Source organism: Teleopsis dalmanni, chromosome 1, assembly GCF_002237135.1.
Source record: "Teleopsis dalmanni isolate 2A chromosome 1, ASM223713v2, whole genome shotgun sequence".
In the NCBI taxonomy this organism is placed as follows: domain Eukaryota; kingdom Metazoa; phylum Arthropoda; class Insecta; order Diptera; family Diopsidae; genus Teleopsis; species Teleopsis dalmanni.
Window position 1 is genome coordinate 202,113,572 of NC_051846.1, and position 12,226 is coordinate 202,125,797.

General features: G+C 27.6%; 2 protein-coding genes across 3 annotated transcripts in view; both read right to left on the reverse strand.

The window, feature by feature from the left end:
• The window catches only part of LOC119671380 (serine/threonine-protein kinase S6KL-like), a 93,627-nt gene that overhangs the window by 47,223 nt on the left and 34,178 nt on the right, over positions 1-12,226 (reverse strand). For both annotated transcript variants that reach the window (XM_038081986.1, XM_038081985.1), the window contains exons 2-6: positions 3,818-3,921; positions 3,506-3,743; positions 3,319-3,442; positions 3,144-3,242; positions 1,419-1,577 (exon numbers count right to left, since the gene is read on the reverse strand). In XM_038081986.1, the coding sequence (XP_037937914.1) occupies positions 1,419-1,577; positions 3,144-3,242; positions 3,319-3,442; positions 3,506-3,743; positions 3,818-3,921 (724 nt within the window). The remainder of the gene's footprint in view (positions 1-1,418; positions 1,578-3,143; positions 3,243-3,318; positions 3,443-3,505; positions 3,744-3,817; positions 3,922-12,226) is intronic.
• On the reverse strand, positions 39-1,391 carry LOC119671383 (autophagy-related protein 101). The gene has a single exon (XM_038081992.1). It carries the CDS (start codon positions 1,075-1,077, stop codon positions 421-423), a length of 657 nt encoding a protein of 218 aa, XP_037937920.1. The 5' UTR covers positions 1,078-1,391; the 3' UTR covers positions 39-420.

Here is a 12,226-nt window from a genome sequence, read left to right on the forward strand (position 1 = left end):
AAAATATTATACTAAAAATATTATACTAAAAATGTTGAGTAATATATAAAACTATAATGTTAGCCGTCTCTCTTTGTCTTATTCTTGAAATTAGCTTGAAATATTCAACTAAAATGAATCTAAGCGATTATGATGACACAAAACTAATAAAATTAAACCTCCCATTGCGGTCAGCATGGATTTGAGATCATCAATCGTAGACCTATCAACACAAGTTGGTTTATAAACTTCACGTTTCTTCATTTGAATTTGATAGAAATTCTCATAATCCTTATCATTGTCATCATGTTCGCATACTTGAGTTAACATAATACTTGTTTCGTCATTTACACATTTCCCACGCAGCACACCGTCATCGTAGTCAACAATCGAAGTCGTGGTTCTCAATGTTGACCCATCACCCGTCACCATCACATGCAGTCACAACGCGAGCGTCTCTTTTATAATTTTCTTCATGGCATTTCCAACTGATGGTGCGCTCGAACCAGTTGTGGAATAATCGAACTTAAATAGATATGGTTGAATATCCGGATATGATGTATCGAATATTAGATTCAGTTCACTTTGACTAGGTGTTTTGGGTACATAATCATGTCGATTCATTAACTCCGTTATGTATATAACTTTCTCTGTCAATAAATCGGATACATTCTCTCGACACATTTGACGATCGTCTTCATTTTCATACTTAATGAGATCTAAATGTATGGTCCATACTTCCCATGGTATACATTCCTGCTGGAACGGCCAGCGTGATTTTTTCTTCTGAAAGAACTCTAGACTTATTTGCCCGGAGCCGCAACTCTCATTTGAGCGTAATTTTTCACTGAAAATATTTATGGCACGTTTGACAGTGCGGCTGAGAGTTTCAGATGTGCAGCAGACATAAGTGAAATCAATGAAATCACAATCGACGTCGGTGTAGCCGACGGTGCCAATGGAGTATTGTGCATCACCAGTGTACATGTATTTGCCTAGGCAACGATGAAAGAGCACCGTGTGAAATATGCTAGCAACAGCTTCATCAACTTGACGCCCCTCCATGGTTAAGTCAAAAACTTGTGAACGTGCATTCATTTTGAGAAACGTAAATTTTAAGTATTGCGGATATAGGGTGTAATATATTTTAAGAACTAATATATTGACTTAGTTACTAGGTTTTTTTTTGTACAAGATACGTAAGATTGTTTAGGGCTGCTTAAAAATTTAAATCTGAAGCAGAAATTAAGTTTCACACTGTAAATTTGTACACAGCTTATGGAGAAAAATTATTATTTTTTTGTTTTGTGTTTCTGCAGCTATTGTTAAATAATTTGTTAGGTAAATAATTTTAATTTTGGTTCATTGCATTTCAGTTATCCTTTACACAGTAGGGTTAGATTATTGGATTTTTTAATTCTTTGAAAAAAAGTTCGTACCCATGTATTGAAAAGTGCCGCACATGGTTTTTGTAGTTGCTCCCAATTTAAGCCACTTGCTGAGACCAAAGTCAGTTAGTTTTATATGATAGTTATTTGTCAGTAGAATATTTTCAGGTTTAGCATCACGGTATATAATGCCGGCGTTATGTAAGAAGTCTGAAAAAATCAAAAAAAAGAATTAGCATTAAATATAAATATAAAATTCTATATAAAGTATAGAAAAAATTTAGAATATTGATTAGTTTAAGTATAACTAAAAAAGGTAGATATGGAGGAATAAGATGGAGAAGGCAAGATTGGAATTGTGACGTTTGGAAACGAACGTCAAGGCAAACAAACACTGACATGGAAGTCTTGGCAATGGTGATAATAGAGAAGCACCCAAAAATATATATATTAGCAAGACTATCCAGTTTTGGTATTTTGGTATTTTTTTTTTTGATATAATTCTTTATTCTTATTTATAAAAATAGTGAAATTAATCCTATTCTTTACATATATATATATAATATAATGACGAACGTAATTGTAATATCTGAACTCTCAAAGTTATTATTTTTTTTTACAATTTTCAATATTAACTGTAATTCAAATATTATTAATTACAATGAGAAAGAACACTCCTATTAGTTTTTTTTATATATATAATTTAGAAGTACAGAAGTCTAGAGCAAAAATATAAAAGTACAGAATGTACTGTCAAAACATTCTGTACTTACTAGAGCAAATGTACTAGAGTACTAGAGCAAATTAGATACACATTCATTGGTAAATCCCAGGCGTATAGAAATATTAAACTATAAAAATATAGAAGAGCTTCTATAAAAGTATAGAATTATACTTCTGTATATACATAGAAGCACAGAAATATAAAATTATAGCAGTAAAATGGTAGAGATAAGGAAGTGTAGAAATGTAGGTATGTGTATCAAAGCAGTAAAGTACTAAAAGTCTAATTTGCCGACATTAAAAGCTCCAGACAGTAAATTAGTCAATAGACAAGCAAACAGACGATCAACTCAAAAATATCTCATAAACCATTTACTTAAATTTTTTTATTACTGTGGAAACCTGCAGTTTGTAGAACAAAAAACATAAATAGATTCTAGATGTATACAAGGGTTAAGATGTGGTATGTGAAAGAGGAGGATGAGGGGTTATTGAGAAATGATATTGCTTTGGTTTGTTCATGTCTAATGAAGCCATGAGCCATGGAAAAAGAACCAATTTAATTTAATGGAACAAAGCCATTGAACTATAGAGCTCAAATTGGTGTGTGAATTGGGAGATAAAAACGGTTTGTTGATTTTGTTTTTAATTTTTCAGTTATTAAGTCGAAATTATTTTAAAGCCGGTATTATTTTTTTAAGAATATTAACTTATATTTCGAGCGGCAAATTCGCTTTTGCTTTCATCAGGAGAATTCCTAATATTGTTGACGTCATAAGGAGTATAGCTGCGTTTTGGGCAGAAATATAACAACAGGTATTTTGTATTAAAGTGCCCTAACTTTAGGTACCAGTGCTTTAACTTTAGGGTGAAGGTATTATGTTCGATATGTGCTGTAGTACATGCTTTTAAAACACCATATATCTCAAAATACATTCAATATCCTAGAAACTATATCTACAAAAACTTTAAAAGTTATGCTTATACAACTTATCCTATATTTATTATTTTGTAGCAATAAATATTTTTGTTTTATATAGTAAATATACATACCAATGGCTAGTGCAATTTCAGCCAAATATAAACGGATTAAGTCAATGGAAAATTGAGCAATTTTGGAAAAAAGTTCACCGTTTGGTACGTATTCAGAAACTGTAAACAAATAAAAAATATTTATAATATGAACATATGATTTTTTAATAAAATAAAACGAATAGAAGAAACGTACGTATGTGTAGATTGCGTCTGTTTTGCCAAGAATCAAGTTGTTGAACTATGAAAGGATGATGACCACAAAGTTTTTGTATATCAGCTTCGTCTTTAATTTGCTGTACGCTATTTTCTGCTATAATCTGCAACAATTAAAGATAAGTAAATTATTGTTGTAAAGAAATAATTATTTATGCATTATTCACTTTTGATTTCTTCAACACTTTCAATGCGTATGTCTTCGTAACCTGCGAATCATGTTTATCAGCTGCCTCACGCTTATCGACAACTTTAAAAACTACGCCGAATGCACCCTTGGCAATCAAATTTTCAATGAAGAATTCCTCGTTGCGACTTAACTCTTTGAAATGCGTATTGAAAATGGCATTTGTGAGCGGTTTATGCCATGTAGTCTTAGCACGTCGCTGTTGTAACGATGTTAGGCTAAATTGAAATTAATCAAAAAAAAAATTACTTAGTATATTTAATAGAAAGAGAAATACGCTTAGTCATACTACCTCTTGCGGCTGGATTTATTGCGATTGCGGAAAGAACCTTTGGGAATACCACTAAAACTCCAATTAAGTCGACCACTTAAACTGCCCAAACTCCAAAAAGAAGACTGTAATTTTAATAAATCAAATTAAATAATTTTTAAAAAAACTTTTAAAAAAAATATTTATTTATTTATTTATTTATCTGAAGACAAAAATGCTTTAACAAAATAAATGACGTGAACTTATGCGTCACCTAAAATTAAAAAAAATTATTTGCGTTGATAAACAAAAACAAAGAAATTGCAAAACACTTCTAGCTATTTTCCCTTACAAACATACATACAAACTTAAGTATATTTTCAACTTTCAGATAGAGATACGTGTATAAAGCCACATATACTTAAGCACTCTCTATATTATGAAATGCATTCAACTCAGTTCTTTTTTTTGGATTTAAACTAATAACGCAAAAAGTTAACATTTAGAAGTTAACATTTTAAAAGTTGGTAAGCAAGCATTTGGCAGGCAAGAAACAAAGTTCAACTCACTCAAATGTATAATTTTTTTATATAAAAAAAAATTACGTTAAAATCGGGTTCTTTAAACAGTTAAGTCATTATTAATACAAACACTTTTTTAAATAAATTATATAAAAATTATTATTAGTTTATATGTACAGTTGAAATACACTTCAATTTTTTAACTCTAACTTTTTAATACCTTTTTAAAGTTCCTCTTTCTCTAATCGCAAAACGATAATTAAAGTTCCACTCTGAATAACAGTGGGATGATATAGATGACTAGTTCAGGGTTAAAGAACTGTTGAAAGTTCTAGACATTTGTGTCTCTCTCACCAAATCTCTTCCCCTCTCACTTTCTCTCTCTTTTTCTCTAACTTCTTTTTATACTTTACTGTTTTAGCGATAATTAATTTTACGTTGTTTATATATAGATCTAGGTAATGCAAATCAATTTAATCAGGTAAACAATAGATGAGAGAACTACCCAAAAAAATCGCGCCAAAAAAAAAACGTCAGCTGGTACAGATTAGATACGATGCAGTACAAATCTTAATGATATTTCAATTTTAGTTACTATGATTTATCTATTATTTATTACCAAGTGCACCAAAGCAGTTCAGAGAAGATAATAACTAGGACGAGAAAATAAATGAACCAAAAATAATTGTTCCAAACAGTTTTGTAATACTTATTTACGTTACTGTTTAAAGTGTATTTAAAGGTAGATAAATATAGCAGGTAGGTATACCTGATGAATACATATTAAATAACAACAAAATAGCAGCCCGAAATGCATATCTTAGGTAAATGATGAAAGCGTCCTTAATATAGATAGTAACAACCAAGTATTATAATCTTCACATATGTTTTTATTTCGTTTATATCTTAATAAATGTATTAAACTCTCATAATAATAATGTACTTTTAAATTTCAGAATAAACATAAATATGTATATCGACACATAACTATAAATGTAACTTTGATTTTAACAAATTTTTTAATTTTGGAGTCTTTCTCCTTTCTCTAATTTTGGAGATTATGGACGCAAAATCCATACATAGTTGCAATCCATAAGATTTCAACTTTTGTAAAGAACCTGATAAGTAACACTTAAAAACATTAGGAAAGATTACAAAAAGGTTAAGATAGAAAGATAACGATTAGTGGAAAATGGAATAAATGAGTGGAAATTACGCTAAAAGTTCGTACACCCAATTGAGATCACCATCCACCTTCGACGAAATAATGGAAAAACTTATGGAAAATCACAAAATTGTTAAGTCTAAATACATATCTTGTTGCAATCCAAGTGGTTAGACAAATCTTGAAATTTTCGATAAGCAGGAAACAAAAGAGATACAATAAAAAGTATATGCTTAATGGGAAATGAAAAAAATGAGATGTAGTAAAGTGAAAACGAATTCCAAAACTATCCACAACATGGGTTTAATATTCAAAATATAGGGGTAAATTTCATATATTAATTTCACATATGAAAACATGTTTAGATATTCGTGATATTTATTTATTATATAGTATATATATAATGATGAAGTTCAACCGGATTTTTTTTATGACCACTATATATGTTTTCATGGTGACTAATTTTAAAAATAACTAGATCTGATTTAGTACAATTAAAATAGTGTAGTTTCAAAACTACTTATTAACGAATTTATAATTCTTATATACTTTAAAAAATTTTTTTTATAAATACTATATGCCACTGTGCTCCAAGTTGATACAAATTAATAAACTAATTTGAATTTACTGGCATCTCCATTTACTTTGCCATTATCTCCATTAAAATGTTCATCTTTTGAAAATATTAAATAGCACCTGAATGGGTAAGTGCGTATTTTTATCATCAGCTCCTTCGAAAGTAGTTTGTTTAAAACCGTTAAAATAATATTTTAAAATTATATAACAAATTTCAAAACAGATTGAAATTAATTGATATGCATAATAATGTTTTTTTAGTTCTCTATAGAATGTTATGCTATCAATATCAGTTTAATGTAAAAGCTTGATAACTTGATAAGGTTCAAACAAATGAAGTCGTTAACCCAATTGTATCAGTAATGTTTTACGAATAGTGTGAAAATCGTGTGTTAAGTTCTTCAAAATGGCTTTAGCGAAGAAAAGGAGAGGTAAGGCACGTTTTTTTGAACAGAATGATTTATCAAATCATTATTTCGTTATACACATTCTCCTGTCTATCTCTTTTTCTTTTTTCGGCTACTGTATACATTCTTAAAGAGACTGACAAGACCAATCGATGGAGCAAAATTCATCTATATATTTGCCTATTTGTTACTCTATCTGTATTTTAGTATTTTATTAATGATGTTCTTGTATGTCTGTCTGTTTCTCTATTAGTATATCAGTTTTATGCTACTATGTATATTCTCAAGCAATATGATAAATCAATAGCTTTAGCGATATTCATCTATTTATCTATCTATAACATTATCTTTACATGATTTTGATACTTATAAAAAACATTCTGTGAGTTGTGAATTTTGTGTAACAGCTTAAGCCAATAGATGCATGATATTGATTGAATCTATTATGTAGTGCCCATGTATAACAAATATATATGATTTGAAACGCTACATTTCACAAGGAACTCAAAGATATTGAAGTTATATATTAAATTATGCACCAAAATGCAAATTGGATTATATACAACCGGTCCTCACAGTCAAAACGGAATTAGTTTTCTACTACAGTGATGAGATGGAGTAGTCGTTTTGGGACAAACGAATGAATACAAATTTGTTAATGAATACAAATTTTATACAGAACAGATCATTTTGATACAGATCTATTCGTTAAAACGATATTAAGGCTTTATTCTCATTTTTATTCCAAACTTATTTTTGGAAAAAGTTCCCTTTTAAGTTATACTAAGGCCGTGTGCGAGTGATGGTAAATTGAGAAAAATAGTACATTATGTCGGTATAGCAGCGTATGTTGGTATTTACCAGAATTTCGAATAGGGTAAATTAGATAAAAATTGTATAAAATGTTTAATAAATAAATAAATAAATGTTTACATAAGTGCAGTGCAAAAAATCCCTAGGAAATTTTAATTTACTTTACCTCAATTTCTTCGAAGTCGCAAACGGTCTAAGGTTTTATTCTAAAGTTATTGAATTATTTGTAGATTTTAATCGTCTATAACCAATACTCTTGCACTATTTTCTACAATTTCTTATTGTTTAATTGAATAAAAATATCAATAATAAATATCTAAATAAATTTTATCGCAATAACTTATAACAATATAAATATATATAAAACAATAATGTGATCACCGGTATAAATTAGACCAAGGCCAAGTAAATAAACTCTATATATATAAGTTTATGAGTTTGTCACATATGTTTACGCGTTGTATATAATTTTTTCTATGACTGATAAGCCATAACCGAGTTTCTATATAAAATTATTTAATGAACTTTTGGCATCAGACATGGTGACGGTGCGATTAGAAATTCAAGTAAAATCAAAGTACAGAATATAAACGAGGTATAGACATTTGTTTGTTTTTTACAAATTTGAATTGTATTTAATTAATTTTAATTTTGAAAATATATTTATTAATTGAATTTAACATATTCGAACCAGAAACAAACATGATTTCTTTTTTCCACATTAAAAGTAAGCAGGAACTATTATGGATTGTTATTTAGAATATTTAGCATTGAGTTTATGATAAATGTTAATTTTTAAAATTTTTGTTAATTAATTAATTAAGATAGATATATTATAAAATTCTAGTTAATGAAGAATTTATTAGTTCTCCAGTGATATTTTACAATTGAAAAAATTAACACTATTCAATTTTTTTTAAAGTTTCCGCTTAATAAAAACTATTCGACACACATAATTTTTTTTTTACCTTTAATTAACACAATTTTTTTTGTTGTTGTTGTTATTAATTACATTATTATTAATTATTATTAAAATGTAACTTTTCCGCTGCACGTACAGCGACAATGGAAATGTAACGAGAAACGAATGCAACGAGTAACGACTAAACTGCTACGTAATGTACATTAAGCATGCATTTATGCTTTCAACATTGTTTTATTTTGTTTTATTTTATTTGAAATAATTTTATAAATTATAAATTATTGGAAATATGTTCGAACGTTCCTTAATCTGTAGTAATTAACAAGTAAGCAGTAAGCAGCCAATAAAACGCGCAACACCTTCAGTTCGAAATTAAGAACAAACTTCGCCGTTGCAAATAATAATAAAAAAACAACAACAACCACACACACTATTGAAAAGTAACAAAAAAAAAAGTAAAAATAAGTAAACGCGTGTTTTCAACTCAAGCAATTGTTGTTGCGCGTGTTTACAATTGAGCGCATAAAACTATTCATTCATTCAATCATTCAATATTGCGCGACAAGCATTTACACAAGTGATATATACTACGTTTTGGGCACGCGAGCACAAATGCATTTGCTCTCTTTTCTCTCACGAAGCCATCCAACGAGAACAAGGAAGTAGTTTGTGGCTATTCAAGTGTTGTTGTTGTTGTTGTTTTTGTTTTTGCCGTCGTATAAAGTTTTCGTTTTGTTTATTAAAAATAAGTGTGGAGAAAATGAAAATACAAAAACAAAAACAAAACCAAATAAAACGGCATGATAGACGCAACTGAAATTCGAAATTCTTGAAGAATTTGTTATCAAAACGTAAAATCCTGTTTGACTACGCAATGACTGCTTTGCTTTGATAAGTCAAATACAAAAACAAAATACACGGAGTAGTGATTTTATTTTTCAACAGGTATTTTGCGTTTTTAAGAATTTTTAAAAATATTTTAGAAAATAATTTTTTTTCCTTTCAAACTAAATAACAACAATGATAATTAATAACAAAAGATAAAGAAAAAAAATCTATTAAACAATAATATTTTTCTTTTAGTTTGACGTAATTTCAATAATAAAAATTAAACTAACTATAAATATGTCTTATCTTGTGATATATATTGCGGAATAAGTGGAGACTGCTAAATATGGACTGCGTCTTAGGCCGTGTGCGAGTTCGAGTAAATTGAGGTAAAGAAAATTGAAATTTCCTAGAGATTTTTTGCACTGCACTTATGTAAACATTTATTTATTACCTTATTTATTATTTTTGGTTAAGAGTTTTCAAATTTATTAATTTATTTATTAAACATCTTATAAAATTTCCACAATGGTAACACCTACTTTACCTAATTTACCCTACTCGAAACATTCACTGCCATACCGACATAACATACTATTTCCCTCAATTTACAATTTACTCGAACTTGCACACGGCCTTACTCTTAGTGCATTGGAATAAGATTCATCAAATGTTTTAAAAAGCGCTTACTTATAATATAAATGACCAGTTCTACAAAAGTGCAAAGCTACAATCCTTGAAAACCTAAAAAAATATTAGAAAATTATATCGGTGGTTTAATAGAACTCTTAAAAAAAATCAATGGTTTAAGGTAATATGTGAGAAACCTTTAATAAAATTATGTTGGTAAATACTAAAATTAGGAATGCACCCACATATCACAGAAACACTCAATATTTAGTATAAAAACAAAGATATATATTATCTACATAACTAATATATTATTCAGTGACTAAAATGTGCAAAAACATGATAAAGGCAATATTTAAATGAAATATGAATCTTCTAGAAAATAGAATTAAACTTTTAATTGCATATTGTAATATATAAAAAGTCATACCTACACTATAAAAATAATTATTAGATGTAAATATACATACATTGTTAAACCCCCGAGAAAATACATCAATCTGATAACAAAAAAAAAGCTTTATTTAAAAAATCTTCACAGAACAGTAGTTATCAATAAATTTTGAAACATTCTCAATCACTGAAAAGATTCTTTGAAAGATTATTGAAAAATTTCTAATAGAAAACTATATTTGAAATTCACCGTGGGAGGCCTGAGAAATAAATACAAAAAATATTTTACCATCCCTTGTCAATCTTCAAAAATATATTGTTTTTTAAGCATCATTTATTTTTCTGCATCAAAGATGAATCAGCCAAGATCGCTTAAATCTTATCACGTAAAACCTATTTATAATATTTCAAATATAAATAAGATAAGAAAATATTTATATTAAAATTGCCGGAATTTTTTAAAGTAGGTATATTTTATTTTTGAAGACTGTAAATAATATCTTTCAGTTTATATTTTTAATTAAGAAGTACAAATATTTATATTTACATACAATATTTATTGAATTTATATTGTAATAAATTTAATTATTTAATAAAATAATTAAAATAAATTTAATTATTTAATAAAATAATTAAAATAAATTTAATTATTTAATAAAATAATTAAATATATTCAGAAATAATAATTTAACGACAGATGTAATGGAACTTCACAATATATAACTATTATATTTGCGATTGCATTATTTATATTTTAAAAACCAATTTTATTTGTAAATAAACTTAAATTCGATTTTTCTGGAAGAAGAACAGCATTAACGATAATATGTTCAAAGTAATTCAAATGTATTTGATATTGATGTTGAAAAAGTTACGATATTTTAATTTTTTATTAGTTTTTTAGTATTCTATTGAATCTTAAAATACCAGAGTCTATCAAGTGATCACAATTACTATTCATTGATAATAATTCAGAGTAGTTTACTAGACCCCTAAATACCAGAAACCAATAAGTAATCATAATTACTTTTTTATAGCTTAATTGGTTTAGTTCCTAAGAAATATTTAAAAAATATGATAAGATAATCTGTGTGAGAATATGCTTTTAAAAAAGTAAATATATAGACGTTTAGGCAAATGTAAATAAAAAGTATACAGTAAACGTCCACTATTACGGGTAGCCAATTTAACATATTCCAATTTAACAAATATTCCAATTCGGTATAACGAATGTGTACTTCTTACATTGAATAGTCAATGATTTCATTTAAAAAGTGCAGGAAAACTAACATGAAAAGAAACTTGTCTCTGAAATAACAACTAAAGTACTTTATAAATTAAAATAAAAAACCTAAATCATTAAAAGAAACAACTTGTGTGCTGATGAAGAAAGGTAGTCCCATTGTGATTTAAAGAACTTAAATAAATATAATCTTATTATGGATAGAGCAAAAACTATCAGTTTAATAAAATTAACAAATAATAAAAATAATAAAATCCACACTAATGATTGATTCATTTTATATATGCTGAGTTTTTTATAAACTTTATTATAGATGAGTGTTGTGTTATTAGTCAGAATTTTTGATTTAGTGATTAATATCGAAGACATATTTACGGAAAGAAGATCTAAGAAAAAATACACTTCTGTGGAGTGCTGAGTAGCGACAGCAAATATAAGTAGTATATTCTCTTTCATCTTATGATTCACATTAATAGTAACCAAATATAGCATCTATATTCAATTTCAGTTATAATGACTGAAACTTATTAATATAATTTATTGTTTTAATAATCAAATTTTATTCTTAAATAATTAAATTCGTTTTAAAAAACATGTTTTATTGTCACCAATGTACCCTGAAGATGACTATAAACTGTAGTTAGTACTCTGAAGATGAATATAGATCATAGTGGAAGTATTTCAACTATAAAGTTTTTTTGTTGTCACTAATATTTCGATTATAGGGTACAGATGAATATAGACCAGAGTGGAAGTATTTCGATTATAATCAATAGTCATTACCCTGAAGATAACAATAGACTACAGTCGAGATATTTCAGCTATAATTTTTGGTCAATACTCTGAAGATGACTGTAGACTACAGGCGATATATTGGTGACAATAATATATTAAATGTATTTTAAAAAGTTGTATATTATTATTAAATAAGCCTGTTCAAAAATATATAACAC